This window comes from Sphaeramia orbicularis, chromosome 15 (genome assembly GCF_902148855.1).
Source record: "Sphaeramia orbicularis chromosome 15, fSphaOr1.1, whole genome shotgun sequence".
Classification (NCBI taxonomy): Eukaryota; Metazoa; Chordata; class Actinopteri; order Kurtiformes; family Apogonidae; genus Sphaeramia; species Sphaeramia orbicularis.
Genome location: NC_043971.1, coordinates 1,981,613 through 2,000,005, shown reverse-complemented (window position 1 = coordinate 2,000,005; position 18,393 = coordinate 1,981,613). Strand labels below are relative to the sequence as shown.

Below are 18,393 nucleotides of genomic sequence, written 5' to 3'. Positions count from 1 at the left end.
ACTGTTCATTTGGCAATATGTTTTTGTTTTGCTTCTTTTTTAAAAAATTGTTTTCTGGAAAAACTAATGGCACAGCATTTGGATAAATAAAGTTTTAACACGTAGCTTTACCAGTCCAAAAAACCACACAAATAAATAAATTAACCATGTTTACAGACATTACAGTTTTCAGATCCGGCTTAAATGTTCGTATTCTGTTGCGAAAAGAATTCATAGTGTTCAGTCCCGGAATCATCCAAATCAGACATTATTTTGTGCATTCCCAATAAAAAAAAACAAAAAAACAATTACCTCTTTCAGACAGTAAAAAGTGCTTTTAGGATGACTGAATTATCCATTATTCACAAACAGGCATTATCATTTTCAAAAAAATGCATGTAATGACCTGCAATATCACAATAGTACTTTTATGGTAAACAAACAAAAGGACAAAATCCCATGTGAAAATAGAAATAAAAGAACTGGAAAAAACTAAAACAAAAATGAATCTCTGCCATATCTGCATTTGAATAAATACCTAAAAATAATCGAGACAGTACTTTTTAATATCGATACAGTATTGTGAAATGAATATTGCAATATATTGCGATGCTGATATGTTCTTACAGCCCTGGTAACAGGACAGAAGTATTAACGGTAAAATGTCATGTCTCCTGTTGGGGTTTTTATGCTGTTTGGAACCTCGTTGCCATCTTAGTGTCACAAAAGAATGTGGACAAGAATGTATGAGTGTAAACTCATGAAACTTCAACGTGATATCATAACTCATGTAAATATACACGTCACTTTTAATTGGCGTGTTATCTAAGGGTGTTAGAAAATATTGGTTCTGCAATATCTCGTGATATTTCATTTCACAATACTGTATCGATATTAAAAAGTACTGTCTCGATATTTTTAGGTATTATTCAAATGTAGATACTGTGGAGGTTCATTTTTGTTTTTTGGTTTTCTTTATTGTTATATTTTCTTTATTAGTACTTAACACTGTTTTATTAAATAATGGTTATCTGAATCATCCAAAAGCACTTTTTACTGCTGAGAGGCAGATGGTAGTTCCTTTGTTGGGACTGAACTCAAATCCTGTTCTGATGTTAGTTCTGAACTAATAGAATATGAACCATTTGAACAGGATCTAAAACTAATGTCTGCAAGATATGATTTCAGTTTGAACACCGGAACATTTTATGATATAACATTAGATCCTGTTCTGATCAAATAAAAATGTGTTTAGTATTTGCGCAGATTTCAGGTGTAATTCAATTCTTCCAGGAAATAAGATTTGAAAAAAAAAGAGAAAGTAACAAAAAGTATCATGATATATCGTGATATATTGTATCGTGATCCTAGTATTGGGATTTGTATCGTATCACCAGATTCTTACTGATACACAGCCCTATCAGTGACTTCCCTTAGTCACCCTGACCCCCCCCCGGTGCCCCCCCACCCACCCCACCCCACGCAGGCACTGTTGATCCGGTCGCTCCTCGTTCCTCATCTCTGTGCCTGGTTCGTTCTTTCCATCTCATCGCTCTCCCGTCCTGCCTTTGTCTGAATTGCCCTCAGAAAATGAGTCTAATAATTCATTCTGGACAGCCCCGAGCTCAGGCAATGCTTAAATCTTATGCTATTACAGCTACAGCTGCAATTTGAACACATTCTGTGAGTGTCACGACTGCAGGCTTCACACTCTGTCCACACATGGCCGGTGCCGATGTGATGGTTTGTGCATGCGTGGGGACTGTGTGTAGAAACCAGGGTTAATAGTTTCCTGTTATTTCTACTTCCCAGGAATTATCACTTTTTCTAGGGTACTGCAAGCTTTTTCCTTAAAAACATAAGTCTCATTTTAATGTCAAAATGGCACCAACTGCAAATGTTATGATGTTTATTCGTTTCATATTGTTACATTATAAGGAAATGTGTTCTTGACGCTGCTAAAATACACCAGTGGTTCTTAGGGGTGTAAGAGAAAGATCAGTGTCTGCAATATATCGCATATTTCATTCGCAATACGGTATCAATATTTAAAAGTACTGTATCGATATTGTTAGGGTATTTATTCAATGCAGATATTGTGGAGGTTCAATTTTAGTTTTTTTGTTTATCTTATTTTTATATTTTAGGTATTATTTAACACTCTTTATTAATAATGGTAGTTCCTTTGTTGGGATCGCACAAAAATCCTGTTCTGATGTTAGTTGTGCACTAATAGAATCTGAACATTTGAACAGATCTGAAACTGGAATGTCTGTAAACAGAATTTCAGTTTGAACACAGTATTGAACATTTTGTGATAGAACATTAGATCCTGTTCTGATCAAATAAAAATGTGTTTAGTATTTGTACAAATTTCTGGTGTAATTCAGTTCTTCCAGGAATATCTTTGAAAAAAGAACAAAACCAATAAAAATTGCCTTTTTAACAGTAGTGTGATATCTTGTGATGTACCATGATATACGTTGCATGATCCTACTATATGAATTTGTATCGTATCGCCGGTTCTTGCCGATACACAGCCCTAGTGGTTCTCAACCTTTTACAGTGGAGTACCCCCTGAAACAGACTTTTTTTTTTTTATCCAAGTACCCCCAACTCTCACTTCGCATTTTGATTGAAAAAATTTAGGCAAGATTTGTTCTCTGTGCCCAAGGTTGTCTGTTTATATTTACGAACTTAGTAACAAAATACATCTATTTAACTGTAACATATAAAAAATAACAACTTTTTAAAAAACAATTTTGTGTGTAAACTATAAACTGAAATGTGCCCTCTTTCACTGATAAGAAAAATACATGAATTGGTCATTAATTAAAAAATGAACCTTTCATCACAAAAAATAATTCCTTATCTACTCAAATAACTCATTTTGAATCATATAAAATATAAATGTTTCTTCAAATGTTACCAAAGCTCAACAAGATGATTGACAATAAATTCTATATAGAAATGTATAATAGTGTTTATAGTTCAGCATTAATTCTCATTATTTATTTTGCATTCAGTACATGATGGACTATTATATGTATTTTTCCAAAAAATGTCAAGTATCCCCTGGGCTTCTTCCAAGTACCCCTGGGGGTACACGTACCCCACTGTGGGACCCCCCGGTCTAACGCACTATTTGAGGAATCACAAACACAATTTCAGAAATGACAAATGAGTATAAACAAAAAAGAAAAACAAAAATTAACCTCCACAATACCTGCATTTGATAAATACCTAAAAATATTGACACCAGTACTTTTTAATATTGATACAGTATTGTGAAATGAAATATTGCGATATATGTACAGAACCGCTAGTTTCTAACAGCCCTAACCATACCAGCTTCCTGTGTCTGTCCTTCTGACAGTTCCTAGAACATCACTGAACATGCTGATGGTCATGTGTAGGAGCTGTGACTCACCGTGGAGGGGGGTGTGTCCCACTGGCAGGGGATGGGCCTCTCAGGTGTGGACGGGACATGACTCTGAGTGTGTGTGGGTGTGTGTGGTAGTATTGGGTTTGATGACGTACTGCTGGCTCTGACCCGGGTGGACGGGGGATGGGCCGGATCCTGGAGGGACAGGAGAACACATTCAGGGGTTTAAATTAATATATGTAAGCAGGGCTGGAAGAAAACAACACACTTGACTACCCTGACATGAAGTTTTATTGTACTTTACTGATAGAAACAACAAATAGTTAACATGAAGAGTTAAGGCTCAGTTGGCGCTGTGATTGTTACCAAGGTTATTATCGGTTAACGAAAACTAATTAATGACGAAAACGTAAGAAGTGAAAAAGCATTTTCGTTAACTGAAATAAATAAAAACTATAATTAAAAGAAAAAAAAAACCATAACTAACTCAAACTGTATGTGTGTTTATAAAACTAACTAAACGGATAAAAATTATGGATAAAATTCCCTTCGTTTTTGGTCTTTGTCAATGTCAGATTGATACGAATCGATTTATTTCGCTCTAGCAATTTTAGCTAGTGTCACCATACGACACTTTTTGGTCCGTCACTTGTGTTTCACTTGTGGTTTCCCAGTCGTCTGCTGGTCCCCACTCCTACCTGGAAACTGGAGACTAAAGCAGCAGAGTCCTGTCTGGATTTATTTGAATAAGACCACAGAGAGAAGAGAAAAGAGCCCACTGACTACAACTAAACTAAACTAAACTAAAAACTAAGGCATTTAGAAAAAAATGAAACATAATAAAAACTATCAAACCTGCTCTAAAAACTAATTAAACTAACTAACTGAATTAGAGGAAAAAAAGTCCAAACTAAATAAATTAAACTATAATGAAAAATCCAAAACTATTCCAACCTTGGTCTGCTCTTATGTGAATTGAACATTTGAAAAAAGGACATGGCAGTCCAAAAGTGTGAGGCTCATACCATAACAGTGGGAGTAATCTGGCTCTGTGCGATCACATTTTTCACATAACGCTGATACTTCTGGGCCAGTTTGAGCAATATTTTTGTAAGTTGCTGTAAGTATGATCTTAATAAATAAAGTCTTCTCTCATCAAACATCTGCAGTGTTCCAAAGATACACATCATGAAGCAGGTATTTGGTATTTCATATCACAAAATGGTTTTAATAAATGCACAAACATCATCGTACTATGGTCTTATCTTTAGATCAGGGGTCTCAACATGCGATTTCATTTTAGTTCAGGTTCCACATACAGACCAATATGATCTGAAGTAAAATATCCTTCAAAAAAAGAACGCTCCATATTTTTCTTCTCAGTCTGATGTGAAGAAAATATACATTATGTCTATAAATAATGACAACTTCAAATTTTTGTCTTGTCTTGTCTTTCTACAAAAAGATAACATTAAATTATGAAAATAGTTACATTCCAAACTATCCTGAACGATAAAATGTGACTAACCTGAACAAATGTGTCCAACCTGAAATGTCTGTATTAAATTCAGTCCAGTTTGAACTCTTTTCTTCCTGTTCCTCAGTGTTTAGTGTCTTTGCAGATCTGATCCAAGATGCACATGGACTAATGAGAAGTGGAGGAAGAAGACTGAGAAAATGGCACTGATTTTTCTGAAGAAATATCAGTGTTTCAGGTTAGTCAATAATTTTTTGGTGCAGGTCTAGACCAGAAACAACTGGTTTCTGAATAGGGCTGTGTATCGGCAAGAATCTGGGTGATACGATACAAATCAGAATACTAGGATCACAATACGATATATCACGATACTGTTAAAAAGGCATTTTTTCTTTGTGTCTTTTTTTTTAAATGATTATGTCCTTGAAGAATTGAATTACAGCAGAAATCTGCACAAATACTAAACACATGTTTATTTGATCCCAACAAGAGCTAATGTTCTATCACCAAAAGTTCCTGTGTTCAACTGAAATTCTGTTTTACAGACATTCCAGTTTCAGATCCTGTTCAAATGTTCAGATTCTATTAGTTCACAACTAACATCAGAACTTTATTTTTGTGCAATCCCAACAAAGGAACTACCATCTGCCTCTCAGACAGTAAAAAGTGCTTTTAGGATGCTTCAAATAACAGTTATTTACTAAAACAGTGTTAAATAATAATAAATACAATATAAAGAATAAAGAAAAACAAAAGACAAAAATGAACGTCCACAATATCTGCATTTGAATAAATACCTAAAAATATCGATACAGTACTTTTTAATATCGATACAGTATTGTGAGATGAATTATCGTGATAGATTGCAGAACCGATATTTTCTAACAGCCTTATTTCTGAAACACTGCTTCTTGTTGATCATTGTCAAGGATCTGTCCCAAACACCTCAGCATCATCAGGCAGAACCAGCTGCTCTGCTGGTTTCATAAGCTGGCATGAGGTCAGTCCATCATGAGTGTCCCTGACGCTGTTGTGTGTGTTAATGCGGGATAAACAGACCCAGACACGTGGAGGACCGACCTCAGCTCCATCAGACACTGGCACAAACAGAAAGGATGAGCAGAAGAGCTGACCTTTGACCCCTGGGCTTGTATATGGTCTGACATGCTGTCCCACAGATGCTGGCCTGGTCTGTGAGGTAAAAATAAAAGACAGAATGAAAACGTCCCTGTTTGGTCAGCTGTTAGGGGGTGGGAACACTGGGGCATCGTCTCCACCCTTTAATATTCAGAGTCATGCTGTGAATGCCAGTCCAGATGCACAGAGGATCACCTTAATTAGGTCAAACGAACTGTACACAGTCAGCTCTGTCTACTGCAGCCGGAACACCACAGCTCCACTCAAACAGCCCAGGAGCTCAGCTATTATCATGGAGTCACTACAGGTGGTAGAAAATATGGGTTCTGCAATATATCGCAATATTTCATCTCACAATACTGTATCGATATTAAAAAGTACTGTATCAATATTTTTAGGTATTTATTCAAATGCAGATATTGTGGAGGTTCATTTTAGTTCCATGTTTATCTTTTTGTTTATATTTTATATTATTTAACACAGTTTTATTAAATAATGGTTATTTGAAGCATCCTAAAAGCACTTTTTACTGTGAGAGGCAGATGTTCGTTCCTTTGTTGGGATTGAACTCAAATACTGTTCTGATGTTCGTTGTGAACTCATAGAATCTGAACATTTGAACAGGATCTGAAACTGGAATGTCTGTAAAACAGAATTTCAGTTTTGAACACAGTTTGAACATTTGGTGATAGAACATTAGATCCTGTTGGGGTCAAATAAAAATGTGTTTAGTATTTGTGCAGATTTCTGCTGGAATTCAATTCTTCCAGGAAATAATCATTTTAAAAAAAAGAAAAGAACAAAAAATTGCCTTTTTAACAGTATCATGATATATTGTGATATATTGTATCATGATCCTAGTATTGTGATTTGTATTGTATCGCCAGATTCTTGCCGATACACAGCCCTAATAGTCACGGGGGGGGGTATGGCATCAGATTTATGTCAGGTTTTTTTTCCCCTCTTATTCCGATAATGGTATTTTATCATGGTATTAAATCATGAAAGGAAGCGGTCTTCTGAAAACATGATTACAGCTCTTTTTGCATGTCACCCGCTTCTCTGAAACATGTCATTTACCCATCAGCCACCTTTTGTCTTAAAGAGTACACACTAGGGATGTAAACAATTAATCGACTGTCAATTAATTGTCAATAAGAATTTGCTTGATTAAATAACACTGGTCAACAACAAATTTTTTGTTTCAGTTTTTTGAGCTGATTTAGGATCATTTTGGTGCTGAATCCAAAATCACATTCATTTGCTCAATCAGGTCAACTTTCTGAACTATGCCACATATCGGCTTTTTAACATTTTGCTTACATTTATGGGCATTTTCACATCATATGATACAAAATTCTTTCATATTTCTTGCAATAAACAAGTTCTGAAGATTTTACTTTCGCCAATTTACGATTGTTTTTTTATTACAGGTGAATGAAATGGCTTCGACTAGAAGATCTTGCAAAAATAAGCCTGACGTATTCTGCTACATCTGCGCTGAATACACCATTGTACCTAACAGGAATCAAGTCACAAGTTTCATAAGTGTGCTTACCAATCTATTTTGGTATTATTATATTTTGTGAGAAGATCAAATTTTTCAAAATCAAATTAGCAAAAAAACCTGACGTGATTGAGAAAAACACGTCATTTTTGGATTTAGCGCTGCAAAATGGTCCTAATTCAGTTGAAAAAACCTAGACAACTTGCAAAAAAACCATTTTTTTGTAACCCAGTGTTATTAATTGTGGGTTAATTGTTCTTGTCCACACCTGTCTGAAGGCTGCTGGTTGGTCCGTGCTGTGACGCTGCGGCTGGGATAGCCAGTCATTGAACCAGATTATGGCGTTGATGAGTTAGAATGTCTTTATGGACATGGTGGAGACAGACACAGACCAGCCGTCTGTTTGTGGGAGTGGTGCCCCCCCCCCCCACACACACACACCTAAATACACACCCTAATGCGGGGTCAGTATAGGATCGGAGTGTTTTGCCTGGAGGTCAGTCTAGTCCATGGTCATCTGGACTATCTGGTCAGTGAGACAGGGGTTGAAAACCTGATCCAGGACACAGGGATGTCTCACATTATGTCCCGCCGTCACCCTGGTGGCCACTGGAAAATAGGGGGGGTCTCACTCCATCGTGTCAGTGATCCAAACTCCTAAATGTCCATTTGTTCTAAACCTGCTCCTCTTCACATCCATTTATTTCATCCATTTATTAAATTTTATTTCTCTGTTGAATTTCTTTCGTTCTACTCCATAAATGCCATTGTCTGTTCTGGATCAGATGGATCAATAAATCAATCATTAAGGAATATGACATGATTTTATCATCAAGTATATAAACAGTATTTAACTTTTATTCTTACAGACCCTTTCCAAAGAGAAATTCAGGGTCTCAGGAAAATCACCATTTATCAATTAATTGTGAATCGATCGATAAGGTCAACCAACTAATGATTAATGGATTAATTGATCATTTGCATCCCTAGTGCGCACATTAATTTTATGAAAGGGTGCAGCTGGAGTAAACTGCTAATATAACCGGAAGGATTAATTCTCCATTATGCTCCAACTGGATCTAATATTGTGCAGGAAACCCACCACACATTTATCACAGTAATTACAGTATTGCAAAATCTATATCGTTGCAGCATATGACATCAGTGAGAGTCAAATAACGGGTATACTGCCCACCACCAGTAGTCACACATAGTACAGATCAGCGCTTATCTCAAACTTACAGAGATCAGTTCCTACAAACAGACAAAGGAGGCTGCTGACATGACTGCAGGAGATGCTCCAGCTTTAGCAACACACAGAAATAAAGATTACTGCTCTTCTTCCACCCATCAGCCTCATCAAGGACTGGTACTAGGGATGTAACCATTACCGCTGTAACGATAAGCCGCAGTAAATCACAGATGGTTAGTATTACCATTTAAATTCTAATTGTCACAATAACCGTGTTTGATTAACGCACTTTTCCGGAGAAAACGCCTATTTAAAGATCTGCTTTAATGTCAAATATTTGAGTATAGTTTTAATTTATTACAATTTTAATTTTATATACCTAATATTTGGAACCAATATTCACTTTTAAAGTCTGTGAAAGTCAAAATCAAAAGGACTGAAAAACAGACAAAATAGGCTCAGACCACTAAGGGTTAATATTTGAATGTTTCTGCAACAGAAGGGACATTGTGCCAATTATTTTATTGTTTGGGGGTTTTTTTTGGTCAAAATATAACTTGGTTAAATTATTTCAGTGTGTATTAATACTTTTTGAACATTTTGAGCACAATTTCAATATACCACAATAATAATCAAGGTAATTATCATTAACGAAAACTAATGAAAACTAGAATTGTCAAAACATTTTCGTTAACTGAAATAAATTAAAACTATGATTTAAAAAAAAAAAAAACGATAACTAACTGAAACTGTATTGTGTGCTTATGAAACTAACAAACAGATAAAAATAATGGATAAAATTCCCTTCGTTTTTGTCAATGTCGGATTGATACGAAATCAATTTATTTCGCTCTAGCCATTTTAGCTAACAGCACCATATGATATTTAAGGTCCGTCACTTGTGTTCACTTGTGGTTTCCAGTCGTCTTCTGGTCCCCACTCTACCTGGAAACATGGAGACTAAAGCAGCAGAGTCCTGTCTGGGATTTATTTGAAAACGACGACAGAGAAGAAGAGAAAAGAGACCACTAGACTACAACTAAACTACAAAAACTAAAAACTAAGCATTTAGAAAAAAATGAAAACTAATAAAAACTAGCAAACCTGCTCTAAAAACTAATTAAAACGAACTGAATTAATGGAAAAAAAGTCAAAACTAAATAAAACTAAACTAGAATGAAAAATCCAAAACTATTATAACCTTGATAATTATGATAAGCGTGATAATTTTGGTCACAATAACCGTGATATGAATTTTCATATCGTTACATCCCTAACTGGTACCAGTACAAGCAAACTGCTGGGGAGGTGGAGGCTTTCATAATACAAACACACAGATGTCCATAAGACATGGTGAACATCCAAGTCCCGCCACAGGGCTTTTCTGGTTGAAATGAGCCTTCTGTCACATGCTGCGTGCCATCCATCCATCCAGCTAAACAACACTGTTAGTATGTCTGAGGTATTCAGGTCATATACTGCATGATCAGCCCTTCATGTAGGAGCACACAGCAGCTCATGATTGGTCATCTGGTGTACGATCATTATCAACAGGCAGTACTTGTTTCACAGTTCAAACAGATGGATCCACTATCAGTGCATCATAAACTGTTCAGTTCATCCAAATCTAATCAATTCATCTTTGAGTCGAAGTCATAGACAGTACATAAACAGTGGACAAACCCTCCATGACGTTACTCCTTGTGAACAGCAATTTTCAAGTCTCAAAATGTGCAACATGCAGTGTTTCATCTACCCCTGCGTCATACGTCCTACACTGTAAAAAAAATCTGTAATTTAACAAACTTTCACTGTTTATTTTACAGATTTTTCCTATATTTTCAAGATACAGGAAAATATCAATGAAATGAAAAACAGACTGATTTTACATGTCAAATGGAAAATCACATGAAAAAACTGTAACTGTGAAAAAACCAAATTCATTTTTTTTTAAAGATTTTTTTTCTTTTTTTACAGAAAAATACAGTTAAAACACATTTACAAATGTATCATAATTTCACAAATATTTCCTTTCTATTTATGAGATTTAACTGTCAACTTAAAGTTGCTGCGAAGGCTCGGTCCCCCAAGATCCGGTGCTTTGTTCTAGTGGTGTGTGTGTGTGTGGGGGGGTGCTGCTTAAGGAGATCGGTGAGATAGGGAGGGACCAGGTTATGGAGGGACTTGTAGGTGAGGAGGAGGAGCTCGTATTGGATGTGGTATGATACGGGGGGGGGGGGGGGGGGGGGGGGGGTAGAGTTGTTTGAGAATGGGGGTGATGTGGTCTCTGGAGCAGAAGCGAGTGAGGAGGCGGGCAACAGAATTCTGAATGTTTTGCAATTTTGGAGATAGGAGGAGGGGAGAGCATACAGGAGGCTACTGCAGTAATGGAGTCTGGAGGTGATGAATGCATGAATGAGGATTTCAGCAGCAGATTGTGACAGAGAGGGGCGGAGACGGGCCATGTTTGGTTAGGATTTGGCACTATATAATAAAGTTTGATTTGATTTTGATCTGCCTGTGAAAAAGAACTCTCCTCCTCTATGCTCCTCCTGTCATCAGTATCATTAGTTCCATCTTCACTTGGTTCAGTGTACTAGTCTATCCTGAGAAACTGATGGAATTCCAACAGGCTCCAACTGTGCTATGTTTAGTGACATTTAACTCACATTAGTCTGCAAATCAAACCTTACAAATGCAGCCTTAAACTACTAAAAAACAACCAAATAAACGCAGCCTTAAAACTAAAAAACAACCCAATAAACGCAGCCTTAAAACTACTAAAAATAACCAAATAAACGCAGCCTTAAACTACTAAAAACAACCAAATAAACGCAGCCTTAAACTACTAAAAACAACCAAATAAACGCAGCCTTAAACTACTAAAAACAACCAAATAAACGCAGCCTTAAACTACTAAAAACAACCAAATAAACGCAGCCTTAAACTACTAAAAACAACCAAATAAATGCAGCCTTAAACTACTAAAAACAACCAAATAAATGCAGCCTTAAACTACTAAAACAACCAAATCAAACCTTACAAATGCAGCCTTAAACTACTAAAAACAACCAAATAAACGCAGCCTTAAACTACTAAAAACAACCAAATAACGCAGCCTTAAACTACTAAAAACAACCAATAAACGCAGCCTTAAACTACTAAAAAACACCCAATAAACGCAGCCTTAAACTACTAAAAACAACCAAATAAACGCAGCCTTAAAACTAAAAACAACCAAATAAACGCAGCCTTAAACTACTAAAAAAACCAAATAAACGCAGCCTTAAACTACTAAAAACAACCAAAAAATGCAGCCTTAAACTACTACAAACAACCAAATCAAACCTTACAAACGCAGCCTTAAACTACTAAAAAAACCAAATCAAACCTTACAAACGCAGCCTTAAACTACTAAAAACAACCAAATAAACGCAGCCTTAAACTACTAAAAAACAACCAAATAAACGCAACCTTAAACTACTAAAAACAACCAAATAAATGCAGCCTTAAACTACTAAACAACCAAATCAAACCTTACAATGCAGCTTAAACTACTAAAAACCAAATAAATGCAGCCTTAAACTACTAAAAACAACCAAATAAACGCAGCCTTAAACTACTAAAAACAACCAAATAAACGCAGCCTTAAACTACTAAAAACAACCCAATAAACGCAGCCTTAAACTACTAAAAACAACCCAATAAACGCAGCCTTAAACTACTAAAAACAACCAAATAAACGCAGCCTTAAACTACTAAAAACAACCAAATAAACGCAGCCTTAAACTACTAAAAACAACCAAATAAACGCAGCCTTAAACTACTAAAAACAACCAAATAAACGCAGCCTTAAACTACTAAAAACAACCAAATAAACGCAGCCTTAAACTACTAAAACAACCCAATAAACGCAGCCTTAAACTACTAAAACAACCAAATAAACGCAGCCTTAAACTACTAAAAACAACCAATAAACGCAGCCTTAAACTACTAAAAACAACCAAATAAACGCAGCCTTAAACTACTAACAACCAAATAAACGCAGCCTTAAACTACTAAAAACAACCAAATAAACGCAGCCTTAAACTACTAAAAAAACCAAATAAATGCAGCCTTAAACTACTAAAAACAAAAATCAAACCTACAAAATGCAGCCTTAAACTACTAAAAACCAAATAAACGCAGCCTTAAACTACTAAAACAACCAAATAAACGCAGCCTTAAACTAAAAACAACCAAATAAACGCAGCCTTAAACTACTAAAAAAACCAAATAAACGCAGCCTTAAACTACTAAAAACAACCAAATAAACGCAGCCTTAAACTACTAAAAACAACCAATAAACGCAGCCTTAAACTACTAAAAACAACCGCATTAGATTGGTGTTAACTATAGGAAACAGCAGCGACAGTGGGCAGCCTTCTTTCTTTCTGAGGCCGTGGCGACGAAGGCCCAGGATTTGAGACAAACATGGCCAGAGTATTTTGTCAATCACTTATATTTTCATCCCATTCATATGATAGCCCCCCACCCCTGTTGCAGTAAATAAACAGACAGTGATAGCCTTGTAAATACTTGTGCTGTGAGCCTGCAGGTCTCAAATAGACTCTTGTGTTTACGTTGGACAGTTGTGTGCAGTGCATGTACAGTATGGGGTGCATGGATGTTCTGGTGTACGTGTATGCGCTGCACATGTTCTTTGTGTCCGTTTCACAGGGAACGCTGAACATACACATGCTTGTGTCTATGCATGTTGAGACACGAACAGTCTGTCCACAACGTCCTTTAATGTTATGTGTGGGGGGTGGGGGGTCTGGGAGGGTGGTAGGTCTAAATTCAGACATTCATCCCTGAAGCACCAGTCTTCTGGAACAGTGTTCACACATCCACCACTGTCCAAGATCAGAAAAACGGACAGATTCACTTCTATCTTTTCAACTCAAAACTCAAGCTTACTTTACGTAAGGAAAAGAAAGGGTTTCACATCCGCCAGGTTCATGTTTACAGGAGGGGTCTGGAATCTGGACACCTAACAAGATAATAATAGAGCCTGAACGATTAACGGCCGGCCGATTAATCAACATCAGCCAATTGTAGCCGATGTATTACGTTTTTGTTGTGCAGAGATTCTGCTGCTCGCTCCACTGTGTGTGGGTGTGTGTGTGTGTGTGTGTGTGTGTGTGTGTGTTGCCGGAGAGTTGGAGGAACAGTAAAGCAAGTTAGTTTCACTTCACTTCCGCTCGGATAATGACACTATACCCCCACACACAATCACATAATCACGGACCTATACCACCCATTCCGAGCCCCCCGACCCAGCAAAAATCTCAGACCGCTACTGTGCGCTCTGACGAGGTTGGACCGCAACCCCCCCGTCTTATGAAGCATTCACCCCCCACACACACACACACACCCATGTCCGTGCACTTCCTGTCTACCTCACAGTTTCATTTTGCAGACAGGCCTGGGTGTTAATAGTGTAGGGTAGACTGGGGACAGTTGGAACACAGGTCAGTGTAACTCTTGCAGTTGCTCCAATCAGGAACAACTTAGGACTCACCTAATTCACTCTGCACATGCTCAGTTTTGTCCTTAGTCCACATGGGCAGTGTAGTGCTGTGTGGCAGACACATCCAAATGTGTGAGTGAAAACAGAAGTGTGTGCTCAGTCAGATTTTATTCTAATTATTTTTGTGATTGCATAGTTTGCATTTGAAAGTTGTGTAAATTATATTGTGAGATAAACAAAGATTTATGCAACTGTTAATCCACCTGTCCACAATTATCTAATATAAGATTATTATATCCTGTGTAGATCAGTGTTCTTATTTCATATATCAGCCAATATATCGGTTATCGGCGATATATTGGATATTGGCTTTTTTTAGCCCCCAGTATCAGTATCGGCATCGGCCCCAAAAATCCCATTTCAGTCAGGCTAATAATAATCTTATTCACAATGTGAATCACAAGTTTCTCACCAAGTGACGGTGAGTTACAACCAAACTGTACCAAGTTTTCACCATGTTTTTTCCAGCTTAGGTTGCACTCTGATCAGAGGTTTAAGAAAATATTGGTTCTGCAACATATCGCAATATTTCATTTCACAATACTGTATCGATATTTTTAGGTATTTATTGTAATGCAGATATTGTGGAGGTTCATTTTGGTTTTTTTGGTTTCTTTTTTGTGGAGAGGTGAGGACAACCGAGGGAAACGACAGCTTAGACCAGCCTCCACCTCTTTAACGTTACGTAGTTTCATCTGTGTTTTTAACGCGTACGCTCATGGGACCACAAGAAAAATCTGGATTACACTGAAACCTATTTGTTCCTGTGCATATTCAGTCTTTTATCCTGTCACTGACGTACAAACAGAGGGTCTTTCATAGGGCTGTTAGAAAATATCGGTTCTGCAATATATCACGATATTTCCTTTCACAATACTGTATCAGTATTATAAAGTACTGTGTCATATTTTTAGGTATTTATTCAAATGCAGATATTGTGGAGGATCTTTTTTTTTAGTTTTTCTTTTTGTTATATTTTATTTATTCTTATGTAACACTGTTTATGAAATATGTTCGTTCCTTTGTTAGGATTGAACTCAAATCCTGTTCTGATGTTAGTTGTGAACTAATAGAATCTGAACATTTGAACAGGATCTGAAACTGGAATGTCTGTAAAACAGAATTGCAGTTTGAACACAGGAACATTTCATTAGATTCTGTTGTGATCAAATAAAAATGTGTTCAGTATTTGTGCAGATTTCTGGTGTAATTCAAATCTTCCATGAAATAATCTTTAAAAAAAGAAACAAAACCAATTTTAAAAAATTGCCTTTTTAACAGTATCATGATATATTGTGATATATCGTATCGTGATCCTAGTATTGTGATTTGTATCATATCACCAGATTCTTGCCGATACACAACTCTACTGCTCAGCTGAGGACAGAGTCTAACATAAAAAAACACTATATTACATTAAAAGGCTGTAAACATGTGAAACACCTAAACAACCATATAATAATAACAGGCCAACAGTCAAACAAAATAGAGGAGTTTGTGCTTTTGTTCCACATTACTGACCACTGCTCATGTTTGTGTCCATCAGACAAATACAAACATTCATGATGCTTCACCTCTGCATCCATCATTCCTGAGGACATACAGCATCTCACCCTTGTACCTGTAACACGTTTAACTGTGGTCTCTGAGGGGTTCTTTGTTTTGGTCTGAGTCAAGGTTCTAATAGTTTGGGTTTTTCATTCTTGTTTAGTTTCATTTAGTTTGGACTTTTTATCTCTAATTCAGTTAGTTTTAATTGTTTTTAGAGCAGGTTTGCTCATCTTTATTAGTTTCATTCTTTCTAAATGCTTAGTTTCAGTTTAGTTTTAGTTTAGTTTCAGTTAGTTTTAGTTTAGTTTCAGTTAGTTCAGTTTAGTTTTAGTTTAGTTTCAGTTTAGTTCAGTTTAGTTTTAGTTTAGTTTCAGTTTAGTTTTAGTTCAGTTGTAGTTCAGTTGTAGTTCAGTTGTAGTTCAGTTGTAGTTCAGTGTAGTTCAGTGGTCTTTTTCTTTCTTCTCTGTGCTCCTATTCAAATCAATCCCAGACAGGACTCTGCTGCTTTAGTCTCCATGTTTCCAGGTAGAGTGGGGACCAGAGACGACTGGAACCACAAGTGAACACAAGTGACGGAGCAAAAAGTCGTATGGAGACAGCACAGAAAATTGCTGGAGCCAAATAAATCAATTTCATATCAATCCGACATTGACAAAGACAAAAACGAAGGGAATTTTATTCATAATTTTTATTGTTTAGTTAGTTTGTAAACACACAATACAGTTTCAGTTAGATACGTTTTTTTCTTTTAATTATAGTTTTTATTTATTTCAGTTAACGAAAATGTTTTTTCAATTCTAGTTTGGTCCTTTCATTAGTTTTCGTTAATGATCATAACCTTGGTCTGAGTCAATGAACTGTTAAACTCTGACTGTTTGTCCTGGTTTCGTAGTTTCTTTCCAGTCGCTGAGTTGGCTTCATGATGCACTGCTGCTGCTACAGGAGCCAATTGGCTTAAATATGAAGTCACATCCAATCAAGTTGAATCAGGTTCAAACGGCAACTGACAGCTCCACAGTTCCTCTGGTCCACACCTGAACACCACTCATACAGAATGTTTACTTCTGCCTTAATTAATAGTATCAACAGAGTCCCACTCACCTGGACTAAAGGCCTTTATGCTCAGAAACAGTTTTGGTGTGCGCCTAATCAGCCTGTGTAAATCAGTAGATTCCTTTGAACTGCCATGGCTGTCACATTTAATTTCTCACAGAATGTAACATCAAGCAGTGAAAAACAGCATTTGCAGCAACATGTTTTTCAGACTATGGTTGAGTTCTGATCTTTAAACTGTGGCATTAATAAAGAAAGGCATCAGTCATGTGTGGAACAGACGACATCAACCACGCTGACACCTGAGATGAAAAAAGTCCAGCAGAGTCCAAAATGAGCCCATGGAAGACAACATGTGAAGGACCGTCACCAAACACAACCGACTTCTGCCATGTTCCATCAAATGAATCACATCCTACACACAGGAACAGAAGACCGACCATGAACATACGCTGCAACGCTCATACTGTTTTGTTTGTTTGGTGTATTTGTTGCACCCATGTCAACAACAACAGCAGACCTCCACTGTTCAAGTATGAATCCAATGTTTCGTTGCACTTTGCCTTTTTTTTTTTTTTTTTTTTTTATTTAAAGGGAAGGGCATATTAATGTACCATGTACCTAAGGATGTAATGATTAACAGTAACTACGCTAAAATGCAGGTTAGTATTACGTTTAAATTCTAATTCTCATGATATCCGTGTTTGATTACTGCACTTTCCAGAGAAAACGCCTATGTAAAAATCTGCTTTTATGTCAAATATTGAGTATAATTTTATTTAAAACAATTTTAATTGTATATACCTAATATTTGGAACCAATATTCACTTTTAAAGTCTTTGAAAAGGTCGTTAAACATCTGTGTGTTGTTATGCAAGAAATTATACACATTTTCAAATCGGATTTTTTTTTTTTTTTTTTTGCATTTTTTGTCCTTTTGTATTTTAAAGTAGGTTAAAGTGAAAAATAATAGGTAGATGATATAGATGAAGATGTGCTGAAAAACAGATCCCAAACATGGGTATAGTAAACTTTGTTTCTATAGTATAAAGGCCACATCAAAAGGACTGAAAAACAGACAAAATAGGCTCAGACCACTAAGGGTTAATATTGGAATGTTTCTGACACAGAAGGGACACTGGGACTATTATTGTATTTGTTTTTTTTTATTTTTAAAAATACAACTTGGTTAAATTATTTCAGTGTGTGTATTAGTACTTTTTGAACAGTCTGAGCACAATTTAATACCGCGATAATAATGAAACTGTGATAATTTGGTCACAGTTACGGTGATATGACATTTTCATATTGTTACATCAACATGTACCACACGTTTGTGTAACATTATGTGTAATGCATGTAAAATGATAGTTGAAATATAATATAGTTAAAATTGCACTTTTTTCTTAAGAAATGTCAGGTTCTACATGGTTGTTCAGGTATTCATATTTCATAATGCAATTTGACTTTTTTTCACACTACAACAGAGTGAAAATTTTGGATTCTTATGTAAAGGTTAAGGTGTCCATTATTTTATTGG

At 36.3% G+C, this 18,393-nt stretch overlaps 1 protein-coding gene across 1 annotated transcript in view; it reads right to left on the bottom strand.

Annotated features, from left to right (window-relative positions):
- Positions 1-3,385: 3,385 nt before the first annotated feature.
- LOC115434546 (latent-transforming growth factor beta-binding protein 1-like) overlaps positions 3,386-18,393 on the bottom strand; it is a 152,468-nt gene continuing 137,460 nt past the window's right edge. Inside the window, exon 12 of the mRNA XM_030156580.1 lies at positions 3,386-3,559. Within this exon, the coding sequence (XP_030012440.1) occupies positions 3,386-3,559 (174 nt within the window). The remainder of the gene's footprint in view (positions 3,560-18,393) is intronic.